The sequence below is a fragment of the Cibotium barometz genome, chromosome 47 (genome assembly GCF_041138505.1).
Source record: "Cibotium barometz isolate CiBa-2024 chromosome 47, ASM4113850v1, whole genome shotgun sequence".
Classification (NCBI taxonomy): Eukaryota; Viridiplantae; Streptophyta; class Polypodiopsida; order Cyatheales; family Cibotiaceae; genus Cibotium; species Cibotium barometz.
Window position 1 is genome coordinate 22,283,138 of NC_141092.1, and position 22,138 is coordinate 22,305,275.

Below are 22,138 nucleotides of genomic sequence, written 5' to 3' on the forward strand. Positions count from 1 at the left end.
CGTAAACCTGCTCGCTCAGCATATAAGCTAAGCTCTTGCTCCAGCACTGCACCATAGAGTTTGGCCAGCATGTGGCCAACCATAACCGTCCTGTAGTTGCTCGGATGGAGCATATCCCCTGTTTTGTGGATCGGCACAATGGTGTGCATCGTCCACTCTGCAGGCAGGCTTCTGTGGCTGAGGTGTAGGGCGTGGTATAGGCCCTCTGCATATGTGTGCCATGTCTGTGGGTTTGCAATGGGTGTCGGTGTCCGGGGCTCTCTAAAGTGCCGCCATGAGATAGGGCTATCTCTACTCATGAAGAAATGGAAGATCTCTAGCTCCTGTATCTCTGCGAAGGCCCGCCTTTTGCGGCGACTAAGTCTCCTCATCTCTCTCCTCGACTCCTGCTCTGTGATGGCTCCCAAGGCTCTCTGTATGCAGCCGTGAGTATAGGGCTCTGCACTCGTCATCATACCATCTGTTCTGGGACATAGTCTCAGATCTCACAGGCTCTCTTGAGTGGACACGATGTGGGATCCATAGGTGCCAGGGGATCCATGAGTAGGAGCCCATCCTCTACTCTGCCAGTGTATATGTCTGCCATGTCATGTGTGAAGTAAATGGTAGTGTGTGGCGTCGACATGTGGGGGGCTGGTGATACTGGTGATCCGGCTAGTGAAAATGCCATGTATGTATGATCTGCCCCAACAGGACGAGGTGGGATGGAGAATGAGGTGACAAGCTGTGATGCCTCCAAAGACCCCATAATGTAGTCTACCACCGTGCCTCCGGTCCGTGTATGACCCCCATGTGGGAAGCATGTCAGCCCTCCTGATCCCGGTCACTGTAGCATCTCGTTATAAATAACGAGACGATGCCTGGCTCCCAACTCTAGTAAGTGGTGGTCCCCATAATGTCCTCTGTCTGGTCCAGTGTCCTCTGATGCCCGACTAGCCCCTATCTCCTTTGGATCCATAGGGTGGAGGATCTCCATGTCATCATAGTCATACACCTCACACTGTCTGCTGTGTGTGGTCATTGAAGTCACCCATAAGAAATACCTCCCCTAGTGTAGAATAATGCATAATCTCCTCTGATAGACAAGTGTATGGCGAGGCTCATGTCTCCTTCTCCTGTGCCATGTCCTCTGTAACAACATAGGAGGATCCTGATGGAGGAAAGTAACATAGGGCTATGTATATAACCTTGTCCTATGAGAGCTGTAAGCTGATCCACATATCTTTGGCCTCTGGATCCTGTGCTACCACTCTCAGTCTCCCCTGTAGCTCCCGTTTGAATAGAATTGCTACTCCCCCCGACCCTCTCGAGGTACCCTGGCGTGTGGTCCTTCTGTATGTGACTCCCACTGGAATCCCTCTACTCGAGGTAGCTCTCTCTCTGGGCTCTGATGTGTCTCTGTCAGAAGTATGATGTCTCTTCTCACCATAACATGCTCCAGTCGTCCAAGCTGCACCCATAGTGAACCATTACAGTTCCATACTGCCATGTGTAGCTCTGTCAGTGGCCTGGTCTATCCCATAGGCCCCAAACCGCTAATCCATGGGCTGGCCATCAATGATGACCCAACCATCTCGATAGAAGGCCTTCTTGCCTTCTCTCCTCGCGTGTAAGACTCGTGGCATGCAAGCTCTCCTATGCTCTAGCTACATCCTCGTGAGATCATCATCCAAGAAAATAGGAGTTCCCTCTAAGCCTCGTAGTATGACCCTCTTCCTCATGAAGATGGTGCGTGCCTCCACATCCCGAAACTGTATGATGAGAGCTCTCTTCTTTGTCATGTCTTTCCCGGCCCTCCAAGCTTTGAGGAAAGGGAGGGGTCCCTCATGTGAGTATCCAAGTCGTGTAAATAGTGTCCGCCCATCCCCCTCGGGGGTAAAGTCGGCTACCTCGGGAATCCCCGTGACTCACATTGAGTCTACGAGCTTGTCGCATCCGCTCCGCCTCAATGGTGTTGTTGACGATTTGGAGCTCTTCTTTTTGGGCATCCTCTTTCACTTCCTTTTGGATGTTCCTCTTCACCACTTCTACCCAACCCTCCCTTGTTGCCTCCATCTTACCTTCTAGGCTCTTGGTGATTGCCTTGGTGAGTTCCTCTTTGATGGCCTCTTTGTCAACTTCCACAATCTCCCCCTCCTCCCATGGTGGTCGGTCTCGTAGAGAGATCACCTCCGCTTTGAGGATGTCGATTTCCTCCTTCATAGTGTCCCGTTCCTTCTTCCATCCCTCTTTCTCCTCTTTCCATGCTTCTTTCTCCTTCTTCCCTTCTTCCTTCTCTTTCTCTCTCTCCTTCTCCCAAGTCTCCCTCTCCCTTTTCCACGCTTCCTTCTCTTTTTGTAAAGCTTCGATCTCCTTCTCGACTTTGGAAAGTCGGTTGATGATGTTGTTGATGGCGGAGTCTGCCGTCTTCTTGTTTTCTCTGATAGAGATGTTCAGCTTATCCTCCATTTTGACTATCTCCTCTTTGCTTGCACCCTTGGCCATGTCGATGTACCTCGGAGAGATAGAACCCTAACACTTATGTTGCTGCCTTGGAGGCCTGAGCGAGGGTGGGTGAGGAAAAGGTGGCGAACATAACCTGGATTGGGCTGGGGCTTCACATGGCGGTAGCAGCAGCACAGGCGGGGACCAAAACAAAGCGACGGGGAGGGGATGCACAGGCGACAGGGAGAGAGAAAGCGCAGGCGACGGGGAGAGAAAGAGAGAGAGGCGACATGGAGAGAGATGTGAAGGCGACGGGAGAGACAGAGAGAGAGAAATGAAATGAATGAAATGATATATTAACGTCTTCAGAAGGCCAAAATGACCTATGAGACCAAAAAGGTAACAACAATTGGTGGATCTGATACAATGCCTGTGTAAGAAACGCTAAAAACAACTAAACAACTAACTGAAACTGAAACAACTATGAGGAAAAGTACTGTACTAGGAGCTCCTAATGGATAACATCTGGGAGGAAAACTCCAACAACAAAGGTAAGCATCATACACATCACTATCCAAAGATGTCTCGCATCGGTCGATGGCGGATATCCTCAATGTCCTCCATGGTGAGTACTCTGACTGGACGTCTCCCATGCCGTGCTAGTACGGTCCTGATCCTCTGTTGTAGTCTCCGCCGATGTTGAGATGGGCCTCTCATCTTGGGGCGCCTGGACCGCCCCAGCTCTATAGCCCGATCAATCAGTGTACCTCTGATGCGGCTATACTCTGGGGCTAGCTGCAATGCCTGCTGGCCTGACTGCTCAATCTCTGGTCGAAAGAAGTCTGTAATCTGCCTCTGTAGGTGTCTCTCCCTCCCCTCCCTCTCAAGAGACCTTCTCTATGTCTACGAAGCTCTAGCAAGTATAATCCGAGGCATCTCTGATCCTGGTATCTCATGACTCTAGAAAGTGGTCCGAAACCCTCTCTGAACAGGCAGTGAAAACGGCCTCGTATCTCATAATATACTGGACAGTGACATATGTAATGTAACTCTGTCTTTGGCTCCATCTGGCACATCTGACAAATCCCGGCCTCAGTTGGTACTCCTCTGAATCTGCCAGTCTCAATCTCTAGCTGGTGTGAGGATGTGCGCATCTGACCAATAGCACACCGTACCCCATGAGAAAGATGAGTATCCATGTAGCTAGGTCTAATCACAAACCCATCCTGTGTGAGCTGGATGGGTTTGTGACCAATAGCACACCGTACCCCATGAGAAAGATGAGTATCCATGTAGCTAGGTCTAATCACAAACCCATCCTGCGTGAGCTGGAGAAGATGATCTCTATAGAAAGCCATCTTCGTACCAAGCTCGTGTGTCGGCTGTATCCATGTCCTCCTATTGTCCAGTTGAATCAAGTCCTGCCTCATAAGTCTGGTAATCTCTGCGCGTGTGAGAGAGAGGGAGGGTGCATCCAGGGAGTACTGAAATGGAGGTAGCCTGTCCATACTAAAGCCATGCAGCTGGAACCGAGCTGTCACCTGTGCATACCAACATGATCTGTCTCCCTGTGATGCCAACTGTCGTGAAGACTCCAGGGCTAAGCGAGCATATCTGTCTCTAGGGAGAGCCCAAGTGCTATGTATAAAGGAGACTGATCGAGTGAGTGCCTCTACTACCAATGGGGGGGCAGCCATCTCTGCACGGATAATATCATGTGGTACGGAGGCCTTGGCCCTAATCATCCGGGAAATCATAGAAACCAAGGGCCTCTCCATACGTCTCCATCCATCAGTGCTACCAGCTCGGCTGTGGTGATCCACTGAGGGTCCCCATATCTCCACTCCATACAGCATGGCTGAAGTGACCAAAGTGTCAAAGAGCCAGAGCTTTGTTCGAGGTTCCTGAAACTGAACCTGCGAACACATCCTCTCTAGTCTCCCCAATGCTGCATAAGCTCTGGTCAATTTGGTCTCCGCTGCTCTCCTCAAGGAAAATAGTGGGCCACTAAAAACCACACCAAGGTAAGTATATGCATCTGTATACTCCACTGTCTCCTGACCATATGTAAAGGTGGGTACTGACCTCCTAACCCACTGTGCTATGGTGTTAAACACCATCACCTTGGTTTTACCAAGGTTAACAGACAATCCACTGTCCTGTGCAAACGTGTGCAATGCATCCAAATGACGCTGCATCCCCTCTAAAGAATCTGAGATCAACACAGTATCATCAGCATACAATAACAGCGGAATCCATGTCCCTGCTAGCTGTGCTCCTCTGTCACCCTCCCGCTCTACATAGTCTGAAACCTCATCCACGTACATCCCAAATAAGGTGGGAGAAAGGGGGCAGCCTTGTTTCACCCCAATAGTGGAGTGAACCATCTCAGATATACCCTGAGTAGTACGTACCTGCCCCACAACTGTCCTGTATAAAGCCATGATTCCCCAAATCAGCTCTGTGGGCACTCCCATCTCCTGTAGTCTGCGCATCAGTCTGGCTCTCGGTACTGTGTCAAAAGCTTTGCGGAAATCCACAAAGCAACAATAAATCCTCCTGCCATATAATTTGCCCTCCTCAATAATAGCTCTGAGTGTCAAGATATGGTCAAGAGTGGAGAAACCTCTCCTGAACCCTGCCTGCCCTGATGCACGTATGCCCTCTCTCTCTGCCCATCTACTCAACTCCTGCTCAAGGATAGATGCATATAATCTAGCCAATGTGTGACCAATCATGATGGTACGATAATTCCCAGGAAGCATGGGATCCCCTGACTTGAAGATAGGCACAATCGTGGACATATTCCAAGTCTCAGGAAAACCCTCACACATGGCTCGGTTAAACATCATAGCAATAAGCTTTGCAAGCATATCTCTGGCATGAATAAAGTGTTCTGCTACCAAACCATCATGATCATATGCTCTCCCAGTCCTCATCCTTTCAATAGCTTTCCTTACCATCTCAGCAGTAAAGAAAGCACATGTCTCTGGGCATCGCTCCGATGGGTCTGGCAGGGGCGGCTGTCCTGCTGCTGTGTACACGGATGCTGCATACTCACCCCAAATCTCTGTGGAGGTAATGGCTGGTGATGGTGAATGCTCATGGAATAGTCTCCATGCCTCGCCTGAGTCCTGACTCATAAATAACTGATGCAAATCCCTCTCTATCTGAGCAAGATAAGCCCTCTTCTTCCATCGCACTAGGTGCCGGAAGGTAATCCGTGACTGTCTGTGAGTGGTAACACCCATGAGCACCTCTCTCTGTAATCTGATCCTCATCTCTCTGCACTCCTCATCATACCAGCTGTTCTGGGGCATGTTCCCAGATTGTTTCTGTGTAGGCTGACTATGGGGATATGCCTCTGATGTTGCGGCATGAAGTGTCCCTATCAATATCTGAGTGAGCTCATCTAATGGCCGTTCCGGCTCCTCGGCACATAAGCGTCTGTATATCTCATCCGTGTACACGGTGTCAGTCTCCCTCGTAAAGGTATAACGAGTGTGTGTGGAGACTTGTCCCAATGGAGCGGTGCTGAACTGAAATGTGAGAGTGAAGGACAAGATAGCATGATCCACTGCTATTCCAACCGGCCTAGTGCCTACCATAAAATCCTGAAAAGAGGGAATGAGACTGGGCTGAGCCATAACATAGTCCATTGTACTAGCACCATGCCGATGTGGAAAGCTAGTGAAACCGCCCGATGTCGGGAATCTTTGTAGGCCATTCAAGATGGCCAATCCATGTGCAGTCCCCATGTCTATCAAATACCGCCCATACACTGTATGTTCCTCATCCTGTGAGAGTCTAGATAGGCCCATATCCCTAACATCAAGCTCCCTCAACATCTCCTCTGAGGTATCATAAAATACTGTTTGGTTATGGGCGGTCCTGGCATTGAAGTCCCCCGATGTCACCATCCCCGGAGAACTCCCAAATGTCATCATCCAAAATAGAAAAGGGAGACTGCCCGCTAGGTGATGCATACACTGATGTACTAGGAGCAACATAGCATATAGCAATGTAGAGATATCTGCCCATCTCTGCACTCGGTCTAACCCACATGTACCTAGCCTACTCATCGCTGCGGACTATATGTAGCAGTGGCTGTAGCTCCTCTCTAAACAATACTGCCACTCCTCCTGAGCCCCGTCCTCTATGCTCTGAACGAGTCTCCCGTCTACAAGCTGTCTCCCATCGGTATATACTAACATGCATGGACTGTCCAGGAGCCTAATGCGTCTCACAGTAGAAGATGATGTCCCTCCCAGTGAAACTATCCTCAAAAGGCCCTACATCAAGGCGTAGAGATCCATTACAATTCCAAGTAGCAACTTTGAGTGTAGTCCCATAGGTCTCGCGCCGTCATGAAGAGCGCCACTCCATAATCACCACTCTACCTTCTCTATAGAAGGCCACTTTCCCTTTCTCTCGGGCTGCCCTTATCTCGGGCATAACTTCTTTCATGTGGGCAAGTTGCGAGAGTGTGAGGTCATCTCTAAGAAATATTCCCGTCTTCTTGAGTGTAGGACGTCCCTTCAAGAAGTCCTTCTTCGCTTCCATGGAGGGGAAACGAATAATAAGTGCTCTCTCCTTAGAAGATTCGCCACTACCTTCTCTCTTCTTTCCCACTCTCCATGCCTTTGTGTGCGTGGCTTCAATGCCCATCATAGAGAAGAGCTCCTTGGTTTCCCCTTCCGCATCATCACGGTCTTTTAGACCGGACACTCGTACATGTAAGGCCCGGGTCTTCCTCCTTTGCTCCTCTTCAAGGGTCATGTTGATGATGGTGGGAGTGGGAATGGGTGGCGATTCTTTACCTTTCCCTTTCTTGGCGACCTCGATCCATTTCTCTGCCTCGTCCATCTTCTTTTGTGTCTTTGTGATCACCTCCACCCATGAAGATGTCTTCTCTTTATGTTGCTCCTCCTCCTCTCGAATGATCCTCATTTGTTCCTTGATGGTATTCAGCTCTTCAATAAAGGAGGGCTGAAATTTTCCATCCTCAAGCTTGCCTTTTGAAGTGGCTTCCAACTCCTTTTTGAGGGCTGAGATTTCAGCCGCTTGACTTTTAGCATGCAATTCGGCCTCCACTAGTTCCTCCTTTAAGGCTGAAATCTCAGCCTCTTGTTTGTATGTTCTCTCTTCGAGCTCTTGGATTTTGTCAAATCCCTTCTCGAGTTTGGAGAGGCGGTTTATGATTGCGGTAACAGAAGAGTCAACCATCTTCTTGTTTTCTTTGATAATTGTGCCGAGCTTGTCCTCCACCTTCACGAGCTCCTCTTTAACTCCGGTCTTGGCCATGACTTTTTGCAGAACTTCCCACAGCCAATGGACTGGAAATTAATCCATGACAACAGCAGCAGCGGGAGGGGGGAGGGGTTTCAAGCCATGTAGGAAAAAGAGAAAGAGAGAAGAGATTAGGGTGGGAACAAGGAGGGCAAACAACGAAGAGAGAGAAAGGTGAAAGGGGCGCAGAGATGGAAGTAGCGAAGAGAGAGAAAGATAAGGGGGGGGAGGGTGAACAACGAAGAGAGAGAAAGGTGAAAGGGGCGCAGAGATGGAAGTAGCGAAGAGAGAGAAAGATGCAGGGGGGATGCAGAGAGAGAAAGATGTAGGGTGAACAACGAAGAGAGAGAAAGGTGAAAGGGGCGCAGAGATGGAAGTAGCAAAGAGAGAGAAAGATGCAGGGGGGGCGCAGAGAGAGAAAGATGCAGGGCGAACAGCGAAGAGAGAGAAAGGTGAAAGGGGCGCAGAGATGGAAGTAGCGAAGAGAGAGAGAGAGAGAGAGGTGGGCAGCAGGGAGAGAGAGGTGGGGGGGCTGGCGGGAGAGGGTGGGAGGGAGGGCTGGCGCAGAGGGGGGCGAGGGGCTGGCGGGGGGCTGGCGGGGAGGGGGTTGCTGGCGGGAGGGGGGGCAGCGGGGTCTGGCGTAGAGGGGGGCGAAGGGCTGGCAGGAGGGGGCGTAGAGAGGGACTGGCGCAGAGGGCAGGGGGGCTGGCGTAGAGGGGGTTGCTGGCGGGAGGGGGGGCAGAGGGGACGAGGGGGCGAGGGGCTGGCGAGAGAGCGAGAGAGCGAGAGAGAGAGAGAGAGAGATTTTATTAACGTCTTCCAAAAGACCGAACTCGGCCTATGAGACAAATCGGAGTACCTGTATGGGGTATCCTCTGTCATCCCAACAAAATGAAAAAGTACTGAACAAAAAAAGTTGAATCTAGGTGTGCAGGGGATGGAGCTCTACTCTACTAGGAGAGTGCAAAGCTATATGCATGGAGTATACAATCATGATATGCAACCTAGCTAGCTCCATCCTGTACCATACTGGGGGTATAAAATGGTATACATCAGTGAAGGGGGTGTCCACAGCTCCCTGAAGAACATGCCTGGGTGTGCTCTAAAGCGAGCCAGTCGCTCCGCACCCTCTGTGTGAAACTGAGCTCTGATCTCTGTCATCTCTCTCTGGTATAGGCGTTGTGTCCGAAAGCCAGGTGTCCTCTGTCTCCTGCGGGCTCTAAGTGTCTCGGCTCTCTGGAGAGTAATTCCCTGCCGTGTAGGGGCTGGGAGGGGGATGGATCTCTGAAAAAATGTAGTAATCTGTGTCTGTCGCCCCCCCTCTGGAGCTGTATGAGCCTGTAATAATGTCTCTCTGTGGCGCTGTATGTCTAGAATGTATCCCCCCACTATGCGGCGCTGGTCTGCTGCCTCAAAGATCTGGCGTAGGGAATGTGGCTCTCTAAATAAAATGGGATATCTCTCTCTGATGGCTGTATATGCTTTGCATCTGCATACATAATGCTCCTCACTCTCCACCTCCTCTGTGCACAATCTACATACCCTCTCCTCTCGGGGGATCCATGCTGCTCTGCCAGTCTCAATCTCCAATCGGTGTGATGAAACTCTGAGTTGACCAATAGCCACTCGGGAGCCGTGTGGTAAAAAGCCCTCCATGTATCTAGGCCTCTCTATAAATCCATCATCAGTGATACTCATGAAGTGATCTCTGTAGTATAGCATCTTCGGTGGAAGAGGCTGTGTAGGCGATATCCATGTCTCTTGTGTATAGAGCTGCCATAGATCCTGTCTCAATACACTGTTCCTCTCACTATGAGAGAGACGGATATGTGGTGCATCCCTGTCATACTGGAATGGTGGTAGATGATCCATGTCAAGGCCATGCTGTGAGAACCAATGTGTGACCTGTGCATACCATGATCCTCTAGCTCCTGCCTCAGCCAGCTGTCTAGATGCCTCAAAAGCTCTGTATGACAATCTGTCCTGTGGCATCTCTCTGAATCTGTCTAGCAGGCATATAGTCTGAAATATGGCCTCTACCATCATAGGAGGTGCAGCAAACTCTGCTCGGATAATGTCATGAGATACTAACGGTTTGCTGCGTATCATGCGTGCCATCATGAGGGCCTGTGGTCTCTCTATCTGTGTCCACCAATGGGTAGCAAGGCCTGGCGCCCATACCGCTGCTCCATACTTCAATGCCGGTGTGACTAATGTGTCAAATAGCCACCCCTTCGTCCGGGGCTCCTGAAAATGCGCCCGGTGGCACTGTCTCTCTAGCATAGCCAATGCTGCATATCCCCGTGTCAATCTAGCTCTGGCTGCTGAACCCATGGTGAAGCGTGTGGCTGCTGCAGAGAAGGCAACCCCTAGGTACACGTATGATGTCACCACCTCCACCTGGCATCCTGCGAGAGTGAATGTCAGCTGACTCCTGCCCTGTCTCGATGTATGAAAGACCATAACCTTGGTTTTCCCAAGGTTCACAGTAAGACCCCTCTGTGTGCAGAAATCATCGAGTGCATGTAGATGCTGTTGTAGACCACCTGGAGACTCAGACACTAATACAATATCATCAGCATAGAGCATAATATGTACTGAGGTACATGCTAAATCAACTCCATCTCCGCCTCCCCGTGTAATGAAGTCAGCCACCTCATCAATGTATAACCCAAATAGCGTGGGGGAAAGTGGGCATCCTTGCTTCACACCAATGGTGCTAGCAATAGTCTCGGACATACCTCTTGGACATCTGACTCGCCCAAAAACCTGCTCATATAATGCATAGATGCCCCATGTCATATCTGCTGGTATGCCAAGAGACTGCGGGCGCTGAAAGAGCCTCTCTCGTGGTACTGTGTCAAATGCCTTGCGGAAATCTACAAAGCAGCAATAGAGCTTTCTCTTCCTCACTCTGGCCTGATCAATCATACATCTCAAAGTGAATACATGGTCAGTGGTAGAGAAAGCTCTCCTAAAGCCTGCCTGCCCTGATGAGCGTAAACCTGCTCGCTCAGCATATAAGCTAAGCTCTTGCTCCAGCACTGCACCATAGAGTTTGGCCAGCACGTGGCCAACCATAACCGTCCTGTAGTTGCTCGGATCGAGCATATCCCCTGTTTTGTGAATCGGCACAATGGTGTGCATCGTCCACTACGCAGGCAAACCCTCTGCTAGTGCCCTGTTAAACAGGTGTGTAAGAAAAGGAGCTAAAGAATCTACTGCATATATGAGATGCTCACCCTGCAGGCCCATATGGTCGGCGGCCCGTCCATGCTGTAGGTGGCGGATAGCTTCCTGTACCATCGAGTGGGTAAAAAAGCTAGCTGTGGTAGGTCGAGGCTCCTGTGGCTGAGGTATAGGTGGCTGCTGTGGGGCATGGTATAGGCCCTTTGCATATGTGTGCCATGTCTGTGGGTCTGCAATAGGTGTCGGGGTCCGGGGCTCTTTGAAGTGCTGCCATGAGACAGGGCTATCTCTACTCATGAAGAAATGAAAGATCTCTAGCTCCTGTATCTCTGCGAAGGCCCGCCTTTTGTGGCGAGTAAGTCTCCTCATCTCTCTCCTCGACTCCTGCTCTTTGATGGCTCCCAAGGCTCTCTGTATGCGGAGCCGTGAGTATAGGGCTCTGCACTCGTCATCATACCATTTGTTCTGGGGCATAGTCCCAGGTCTCGTAGGCTCTCCTGAGTGTACACGATGTGGGAAGCTCTGTAATGCAGCTGTGTGTAGGAGTGATGCCAGCTGGGCTGTAATGGTATCCATAGGTGCCAGGGGATCCATGAGTAGGAGCCCATCCTCTACTCTGCTAGTGTATATGTCTGCCAGGTCATGTGTGAAGTAGATGGTAGTGTGTGGTAGAGAGAGAGAGAGAGAGAGAGAGAGAGAGAGAGAGAAGAATCACTTCTATCTGTAGCAGCTATGGAGGCAAGCGATCAGCAATATATCCATACTAAGAGAAGGTAGCCATTGGGCCACCTCAGCAAACGCCACTACTCTCCACGTATGGGAGAGGGTGCCCATTAAGCTGTCCACGCTCTTTTAATAAAAAGGGTGCTGGATTTGTGAGAGCCTGTTTGACCACCATCCACTAAGTGCCCAAACTCACTTATTACATGTCCGCCTACACTTTAATGAAATGTTGATGCCTAAACTCACGTATAAGTTGTCCCACCATACTTCAATGAAATGTACCGTTATAAATAACGAGACGATGCCTGGCTCCCAACTCTAGTAAGTGGTCCCCATAATGTCCTCTGTCTGGTCCAGTGTCCTCTCATGCCCGACTAGCCCCTATCTCCTCTGGATCCACAGGGTGGAGGATCTCCATGTCATCATAGTCATACACCTCACACTGTATGCTCTGTGTGTGGGCATTGAAGTCGCCCGTAAGAAATACTTCCCCTAGTGTAGAATAATGCATAATCTCCTCTGACAGACAAGTGTATGGCGAGGCTCCTGTCTCCTCCTCCTGTGGCATGTCCTCTGTAATGACATAGGAGGATCCTGATGGAGAAAAGTAACATAGAGCTATGTATATAACCCTGTCTTGTGAGAGCTGTAAGCTGATCCACATGTATCTTGCCTCTGGATCCTGTGCTACCGCTAGCTGTGGTAGGTCGGGGCTCCTGTGGCTGAGGTATAGGTGGCTGCTGTGGGGCATGGTATAGACCCTCTGCATATGTGTGCCATGTCTGTGGGTCTGCAATAGGTGTCGGGGTCCGGGGCTCTCTGAAGTGCCGCCATGAGACAGGGCTATCTCTACTCATGAAGAAATGAAAGATCTCTAGCTCCTGTATCTCTGCGAAGGCCCGCCTTTTGCGGCGAGTAAGTCTCCTCATCTCTCTCCTCGACTCCTGCTCAGTGATGGCTCCCAAGGCTCTCTGTATGCGGAGTCGTGAGTATAGGGCTCTGCACTCGTCATCATACCATCTGTTCTGGGGCATAATCCCAGGTCTCGCAGGCTCTCCTGAGTGTACACGATGTGGAAAGCTCTGTAATGCAACCGTGTGTAGGAGTGATGCCAGCTGGGCTGTAATGGTATCCATAGGTGCCACGGGATCCATGAGTAGGAGCCCATCCTCTACTCTGCCAGTGTATATGTCTGCCATGTCATGTGTGAAGTAGATGGTAGTGTGTGGCGTCGGTACGTGGGGGGCTGGTGATACTGGTGATCCGGCTAGTGAAAATGCCAAGTATGTATGATCTGCCCCAATAGAACGAGGTGGAATGGAGAATGAGGTGACAAGCTATGATGCCTCCAAAGACCCCATAATGTAGTCTACCACCGTGCCTCCGGTCCGTGTATGACCCCCATGTGGGAAGCATGTCAGCCCTCCTGATCCCGGCCACTGTAGCATAAAGTGAGCTATAATTATAGCAAACATAAACAAATAATTTAGAATCACACCCTCCACCTGTTTGCAGCCCACAAGCAAGGTCAGAATATAGATTCACGTGCATGGTTCATGAGAGGGCATCCCTTGCCTGTAAACTAGACACACAGATCTTGCAGTCAACATTTCATGCGAAATAGTTCTAGGCATGCAAGTATGCCATGCATATAAGAATCTGTTTACAACCTTCCTTTCATTTATCTTGTAGTCCGAGTGTAGACATTACGTATCCAGGCCAACTGGAATACCATAATCAGGAGATTGGCGCGGACCAAAGTCCCTAGCCTCTCACATCCAACCTATTGGCCCTTGGTGTCGACATCAATCCCTTACCAGGAGAGGTGATAGTTCCCATAGTGTGGACATGAGGTGTCATGTGCACACTATGGGGCATGTCCATAGGTCTGGAAGCATAGAGAATGCCTAAGGGAAGACGAAGGTGGAAAGCAAGAGCAAGGGACAGTCGGCAAAGATGCCCCAAGGTGGGCAATTGAGAGAAAAAGGCGGGTATGGCAGGGTGGCGAGGATGACAGCGGCAGCAGAGCGCAAGGGTGAAGAAGGCTAGGTGGAGGGGCTGTAGAGGGAAAGGAGAGGGGTGTGACGGGCATGCAGGGGGGAATCTCCATGCTCTCTTGCTGTTCCCTTCCTTATTGGCCTGCAATGCGAGGACTCTTAGTTTTCAATGCCTAAAAAATTGCCACTCCATGCTGGGATTACTGTAATGGTGCATTGAAAGCTTGCACACAAGCAAGGTCCAAGGGATGTTCTGATCTAGATTTGAACAAGGCTATTGCTACTTCGCTGAGTTTGCAGGTTTCAAATACCTTGTTATTTTCAATTTAACGATCAAAATGGATTATTGTGTTTTATTTTAAAGTTATTGCCATGCAGTATTGGCTTTACCTGATCTAGGCGCATGATTCTATGAATCCTAGTTACATGCTCCAGTGCATCATCAAACATCACTAAATTCATTCTCTTGTTAGTCAGGTTGTATTCGTCAAGAATCTCTTCAAACAGAGGTTTTATTGCAGTATATCCACCCAGATCTTCATAGAGTCTGGCCTCAGCTATGTTCAGAGTATTACGGAGGTCACCATATATTATAGGATCTTTACCCACATAGATCAAATCGTTGCCATGCTTTTGTCTCAGGAGATCCAGTATTTGTTTCTGAAATCATGTTCACAAAAGGTTGGCTCCATGTGCTCCCCATATAAATTACAGAAAAGTCGCATTTTTTTGTAAAAGATAATGCCATTTGAAAAATTGAATATCTTGACTGAGTTAATGGGGAAAACCTGTACAATCTCCTTATCTGTTTGCGAGATTAGTCGGTCATGGAAAATTCTGAGGCACTCATTTCTCCATAATCGAAGCATTTGTGCTGATGTCTTAACCATATCTGCTGTTGAGAGTGACAAGCCTTCATAAACACGGCTTAAATCTCGCAAATTAAAGATGTAATGGAATTTTGCGGGAGTTGGAGGAAGTCTTTCAACTAAGAAGTCATATAGCTCAAGTGTCATCTCTGTAATGCTTCCACAAACATCCTGCATAAAACAGACTATCAACTAGACTTCTTTTAACTAACAAAAGGGACTATGTGATTGGTTTGATTGAAAATTGAAAAAAACGTGTGTTGTCGGCAGACTCCCTCCTTCTCCTCCTCCTTCTCTGCCCCCTCTCTCTCTCTCTCTCTCTCTCTTGCACACCCACACACTTTTTTTTTAGTAAAACCAGTAATTGTTATATTTTCATGAAGTCAATATACAAGACATTAGACTCCAAAGGAGAGCCTAATGGAAGCACACAAGAAAGTTTACATAATCATATTCTCCAGAGTGGAGAATATCCAAAGATCAAAAGCACTCGAAGAAAAGCTGAATACAAGATGCATCCATGTCACCCTCAAGGCAAGCAGCATATACAGACTGTCGCAATGAGGCTCGGAAAGATTCATATGATTGGAGATTGTGCCTTCCCAAATATGCAAAATTGTGTTCACTCCAGATGGTCCATAGGGCCCAATATCTCACCCAAAATAGAAAAAGTGAGTATTGGGACAAAGTTCTGAGATGTCTGCCAAAGAGCCAGAAATGTTTCCCAAATCTATGAGTTGGGAAGCGAAGGCAAAGATAATCAGAAATACGCCTGAGGAGGATCCTAGAACAAGGACAATGCCAAAGCAAATGAGGAATTGTCTCTGAAAGAGCCATACATCTTAGACAGGTGGATGATGCAATATGGCGTCTTGCAAGTGTAACCCCCACTGACAATGTACCTGTCAAACATCTCCAGAGGAAAAGTCTTTGTTTCAAAGGCATTTTACTTTTCCATATCATTCGAATATTCTTCCTCCACCATGAAAGGGGTTTCCTTATATGCCATAAAGAATTGCCATATTGCTGGATCCATGGAGCAGGCTGAAGTAAATGATAGGCTTTAATGGAGGTTAGAGCGGGGAGAGGAACAGGATGAGTGCCTGTAGTGGAGGAAAGCAGCTGCCAATCCATAAGCCGATCCATAGGAGCCATAGGAGGAACTGGTAGAAAAGGAAATAATAAATCAGCAATTTTCTTCCATATGGTCCTGCGATGCATTCCCAAAGGATAGGAAGCCATAGCCTGGGGAAAAGATAAAACATATCCCTGATCATCCACCACATCTTGTATATACCGAATTCCCAATTTAGAGAGGTTGTATGCTCGGATCGGTTCCTGTAAGGCAAGTGGAGTGTCAAAGATGGCACTCCAAGGAATACTTTCCTGTCTCATGGAATTTGTCCCCGAGCAATTATTAGGAGCCCATTTAACTTTTGAAAGTAGCTGTTTCCAGTCCAAAATCAAAGCAGTAGAGAAAGGGCAGCCTGGTATCTTTCCTGCAAATCTCCCAATGACAACCTCCCAGGGATCAGTAGTCCATTGGCCATAAGCAGAAGTCCTCATATTAACACACATAGATGCAAGCATACATGTCCATGGCTGTTGTTGGCGGAAAAAAGTATGCAGCATAGTGATTTTCCTTGCAAGGACATGATACCGCACATTTAGAATATTTAGACCACCATGCATCCTTGGGGAGCACAACAATTCCATCTTCATCAGTCTTAATGCTTTCACTGCCGCTTTTGTTCTCCAGAGTATTTCCATGGCTTGTGACATAAAGGCTGAAATATCCCGAGAGGACCAATGTAACAATGGCAAATAAAATTGCACATATGACATTACAATAGACTGCACTATTCTGAGCCTGACATGAAGCGGCCAGGTAGATATCTTCCAGAAATCCAATTTATGTTGCAGTCTTTGTAAGACCCATTTGAGCTGCTGCTTCCTAGTAATATGCCATCCTATTGGATATCCCAAATGCCTGACTGCATCTTTTGAATTCACCACTTGCCCAGGCCAAAGGAGAGAATGCCAATCACATTGTTTGAGAGGAAGTAATTTAGATTTGTCAAAATTAATATTCAGACCAGCTGCCAAGCCAAACAATGAAAGCGTGGTCATTAGCATATGTACTTCCTGGGGTGAATTCTGTGGCATGAAAAAGGAATCATCAGCATATGCTTGAGCCAAAAAGGATGATGCCCCAGGGATTGTGAGCCCTTTCATCTGCCCTGTATGTGTCAGATGATCAAGATACTTTAGAAGGGGATGGGTGACAATGGCATATAGCAAAGCACTAAGGGGGCAGCCCTGTCGTACTGATCTACCCAATGTCCATGAGCGGGAGAGATGGTTTCCCAAAATACACTGAGAGGTAGATCCAGAGTAGAGCCAAAATACTGCATTTGCCATCTTGGGACCAAAACCAAGTTTGAACATAATTTGAGAGATGAAGTCCCAGTGAACAGTATCAAATGCCTTAGCAATATCCACTTGCAAAATAAGTACATCTTGATGGGAGTACTTAGTATATTCAATTGCTGTCAAGGCATTGGAAATGTTATCATGGATTTGTCTACGCGGGATAAATCCATATTGATAAGGATGAAGACCCACATCCAATATCGTATGCAGCCGGTGCACCATCATCTTTGCAATAAGCTTATAAACTACTGGCATCAAAGTAATGGGCCTCCAATCCGACAGATGATCACAGAGATGTTTTTTAGGCACTAGTTTTACTATGCCATGTTTCCATGAGTGTGGCATCTGGTTTGCCTGCCAGGCTGCATTGATCATCTGTAATAGGACTTCTTTCAAGTCATCCCAAAAGACAATATAGAATTCCACCGTAAGGCCATCCCAACCAGGAGACTTATGTCTGCTAAGGTGAAACAATGCATTCTTAAGCTCTGTGGCAGTGAAAGATCCCTCCATGGTAAGGATGCTGCTCTTGCACACCCACACACACACACACACACACACCCCTCCTATGCTTGACTGAGGATGGTTTCATCATCTGCCCACGCTACATGGACACACATCTATCTGTTGGGGTGAGATGTGCAATCGGCCAAATCTGCACCTTGTCCCACAAGCTGAGAGTGGAGATTGCCAGATATGGGCCCAGGGTGGCCGCACCAAAGGACAGGATATGCCAGCTTTGTCATGTAGAGCCTGAGACAGAGGATCATTACATATGCCGATGCCCTATATACTATGAGATTCGGGAAAGTTCCACTGCCTCTTCCGAGCTGGGTTTCGACCACTTTCCATGATCATGGACTTGCCGGATCAGAGATGCCTGAGACTTTTTCTTCTAGAGCTCCGCAGACATAGGGAGTCCTTAGTGAGATCCAGATCAGCTTTACTTGCTTGAGGACCAGCACAGAGAGCTCTCACCGACTTCTTCCATACCAGCACTCCGAGGGCCGATCCACCCACCATACCCAGACCACAGGCTAGTGCAAGAGCTCAGCCGAGAGGTGTGACACTCAACAAAGACATTGAGTTATGCAGAGCTCGATGCCCCACACCCCATGGCCCTCGCCCACGGCCACGACCACGCCACCATAGGAGGATCCAGGCCCATCGCAAGACGACCTCGTGCCGGCTCAGTTTTACTACCTTGAGCACCATGTCACAGCGGCCCATGAGGGATGTATTAGGGTGATATAAGAGCTCTCTGCTCATGTACCTAGATTAGATTTTATAGTTCTAGATTTTTGTTATCTTTCTTTATTACTATTTCGTACCCAAGATGATGTACCTCATGGATATGATGTAACCTTTTGGTCTCATAGGTCATTTTGGCCTTTTGAATTAATACAACTTTCTTTCTTTCTTTCTCTCATGATTCCACATAAGCCAGTTTTCCTCATACATTTGATGTACAGCCAAACCCCAGTTTACAATCTTAGAACGGAGGTATGGTTATGAGTGCAAAGCCAGGCGGCTTTACCTCTTTTAGGAAAGGGTTTGTGCTAGGATCTCTGCATGCAAAATACAGAGATCCTTTGCCGCCTTACCCATAGGAAGTAGTGAGCGTTTTTTGTGAGATGCAAAGAGGAATTAGGCATGCTTTAATGAATGCGGAAAACTCAGATGCCTGGCCGATCCTTGAAAAAAAGAGGCCGCTCACACCCATCACAGACTGTCATACGAGAGACTAGCCAGCTGTATGATATCCCCAATCAGCCCTCTCCAAAACTACTTATTGCACATTAATGGGAGAAGGAAAAACTATCAAATTGTGAGAATACCTTTACTTCTGCTGCTAGATTCTGCACATGGGCCTCTAAAATTGAGCTGTAAATATGGAATAGTGATGTAGCTGCTGGAAACTGGATCTCAAATGTACAAAAAAGTGAAATAAATCGTGGATCCACATTGTTTCTCGCACCGCCTGGTCTCCCCATGGCACTTACAAACTTGACATCTTTTATGTTCTTCCAATTGAGTTCTTTTCTGAGAAGAAAAAAAAAGCAAAGGAAATAGGTAAAGTGGTTTAGTAATAGTAGACTAGCATGGTTTCTCACTATTGATGTGTTTCCCTTTTACAGTAAGCTTCAAGCATATTTTCCCGAGTAACAAATCTATAAATGTTACATAAACATTAGAGAGAGTTTCCTTACCCTCTACCATAAAATCCTCCACGTTCAATAAGCAGTTTCAGAAATGCGATTGGTTGCTGTGTACCATAGGTATCAACTTTGGGCATATTCAAGTCATCAATGAACACTATCATTTGTCTCCCAAGAGGAGGCCCATACACATCCTTCAAAGTCATTATAATAGTGTTGTGTAAACAAAGTGTCAAATTTAGTTAACAACCTACTTGCTTACAACCTCAAATTTAGTTAGCAACCTACTTGCTTACATAGACTATCACACTGAGGATGCCATTTTCCTCTACACCTACTCATGAAGACCATTGCATTAAAAAGAAAATTTGTAATTTTTTACTTATAATAAAAGGGGTAGCCTTCAAAATCAAGGATTTTATGTAATCTACAACTTGATGATTATCAAGAAAAGGATCACGGGGCATAAGGTTGCAGTAAAAGTGGATAGATGAACAAATTTTGTTCACCCACCTTAGTTCTTTTCTCAATAGAATCCTCAATTGTGAGTTGAACATCCATTGATGTAGTGCGGCTGCTAAAGTTTATACTCAGGATGAGATTTTCTGTAGCAGGCAGACCTCCCAAATATTTTTGAATTGCAACAGATTTAGCAGTCCCACTTTCTCCAACAAAAAGAACTGGCCTTCCAACCTGTTATGAGCACACGTTATTAAGAACGTTGTATCTTGAGTTTAGTTTTTTCACCTAGTGCATGAAACAAACACATATTCCAAAAATTCACAAATAGATGATTACTAGGTGTTTATGGATATGATCTATTTCGAAAAGTTGATTCTTTTTTTTTTCTTTTTGCGGAAAAGAGAATTCTATTAAGTATGGAAAAAAATTACAAAAAGGGATATTTCAGACCAAGCAAGGGGCAAATCTCAACCAATTGGGTGCCTTGTGCTGCAAGCAAGTTCCCATACGAGATTGAGTGAAAAAGATGCCATGATCCCATTCTCTCATAAATTGGTGACGTTTTCTCTCCGCAGCCCTTGAAGATCCTTGAATCCTGGCCCAAGTGGCCACGAGTGTGTGGATAATATCACCCTAGATCCTCCAAATGCACTGGGTATCATAAAACAAAGTTCCCTCCATGGCCTTACTGCATTTAGCCTTCTAGATGTGCCACACTGTGATGCTAGCAATAATCTCCCATGTAGTGTCCAACCTATGTGCTGGAAGTAGATAGCCTCACTCTAGCCTTCTAGATGTGCCACACTGTGATGCTAGCAATAATCTCCCATGTAGTGTCCAACCTATGTGCTGGAAGTAGATAGCCTCACTCTAGCATATCCTGAAGAAGACACCACCGACCCACTCTCTAGGTAACCCGCATGATCATATGTTTGTCGTTCCCTTCAAGCCCGACTGTGTCAAGCAAACAACACCAAAACAAATGTAGGCATCTCTCCTCATCCTTCCAAAGAGGGGTGCTATTGCGGTCCAGATCCTCTATGCCTCCCTACACTCCCATAAGCAATGGTAAACTGTCTCTGAAGCTCCTGCACATCTCGAACAAGCTGGGCTAGTGCCAATGACCGACCTCCATTGGTTGGTGGCAAGTCCACCATGTAGAGAAAGCCAAATAAAAGAGGAAAGCTTCGTTTCCTGTATGAGTGCCACAACCTCCCCCAAAAAGTGTAGGCATATGCTCACTTATGGTAGTGCTATGTGTGAACAAGGCTTAACCAAGGGCACTTTTTCCCATGTGGTTTTCCCCCTTGGACATCAAGTGTGAAAGGACACTCCAACATATAATATTTTGTACTTCTATATTATATGGATGTGGCACACATGCAAGGGTTGACTTGCATTTTGTGGATACCACACTTTTGGCTCTCTCTCTCTCTCTCTCATTTCTGTGTGTGAGCTTCTCTACCCTGCACCTAACCCTAATGTGCAGGTTTGTGTGTGTGAGTGTGTGAGTCCCACATCCAACAATTGGTATCAGAGCTGGGAGCTGGCCCTGAAATTCTGCTGCTGGAAGAAAACCTGCGAATTTCCGTCGACAGACTGTGAATTTCCGTCGCTTGCGTTTTTCCGTCGCCGGACTGTCTGCTTCCGTTCGTCGGGTTCCGTCGCTGCTCCACCATCCGGGCACTAGAAACCGGCGGCACTAGTGGGGAGCCCACCACCACCGCCCCGCGGGCGGGCGGTGGTGGTGGGCTCCCCACTAGTGGGCACTAACGCCGCCGGCTGGACAAGGCGGTGCCGCCCCACGGGCGGCACCGCCTTGTCCAGCCGGCGGTGTTAGTGCCCTTAGCACCGCACCCGCTCCGCGTTCCGGTTGCCGACCATACGTCAGCGCTGCCTTCCGGCCGTCGACTCTTCGTCCGACGGTTTTCTGTTCTGGCCGCCCTCTCCGCTCCGTTGCACCCGCCCTTGCCGTTCCGTTCCGGCCGACCAGAGTCGACGACGCCACTCCGCTCCAACTGACTGGTCGTCTCGCTGCTCCCTTTCGGCCGTCGACTCCATGCGAGGCTCCATTCCGGCCTACTATAGACGCCCCGCCGTCCCTCCTCACGATTGCAGCCCGCCGGCGGGTCCTGGTGCTCGCCTACCGCTCTTCGCGCCCAGCGCCCGCCTCTGATTGGCCCGACGCCTGCCCAGTGCCCAGCGTGTGCCTCCTGGCCTGACCACTCTCGACGCGCCGCTTACACCTGTCCGCTATGTGCGCCCTCGTCGACACCTGCCCAGTTGCAACGACTCCCTCCAACGCCCATCCTCACTCTCTGCACGCCTTGGCCAGCCTGCTGGCCCGTCAGCTCTCTTTGCCTGTGTGCTCCCGCCTAGCACTTGCTTCACACGTGCTGCCCCCAAAGGTATTCTTCCTGCACATTTCTTCCAAATACAAATACAGATTTTGCAGCCATTCTAGTGTAGGTCATATGCAGATTTTGCAGACACTTCTGTGCAAGTCAGATTCAAAGGAAAATTGTAGGTGCAATTTGGGGGATTTCTCAATTTCAGGACAAATTGAAAAAATTGGGCATGTTGCTTTGCCTGC

The 22,138-nt window shown here is 48.2% G+C and overlaps 1 protein-coding gene and 1 pseudogene across 1 annotated transcript in view; both read right to left on the minus strand.

Moving 5' to 3' along the window:
* LOC147611509 (dynein-1-alpha heavy chain, flagellar inner arm I1 complex-like) overlaps positions 1-22,138 on the minus strand; it is a 247,334-nt gene that overhangs the window by 73,554 nt on the left and 151,642 nt on the right. Inside the window, exons 31-34 of the mRNA XM_086784911.1 lie at positions 19,597-19,776; positions 19,135-19,277; positions 18,763-18,967; positions 14,411-14,662 (exon numbers count right to left, since the gene is read on the minus strand). Coding sequence (XP_086641037.1) covers positions 14,411-14,662; positions 18,763-18,967; positions 19,135-19,277; positions 19,597-19,776 — 780 coding nt within the window. The remainder of the gene's footprint in view (positions 1-14,410; positions 14,663-18,762; positions 18,968-19,134; positions 19,278-19,596; positions 19,777-22,138) is intronic.
* Positions 1,643-2,623, minus strand: LOC147611510 (uncharacterized; annotated as a pseudogene).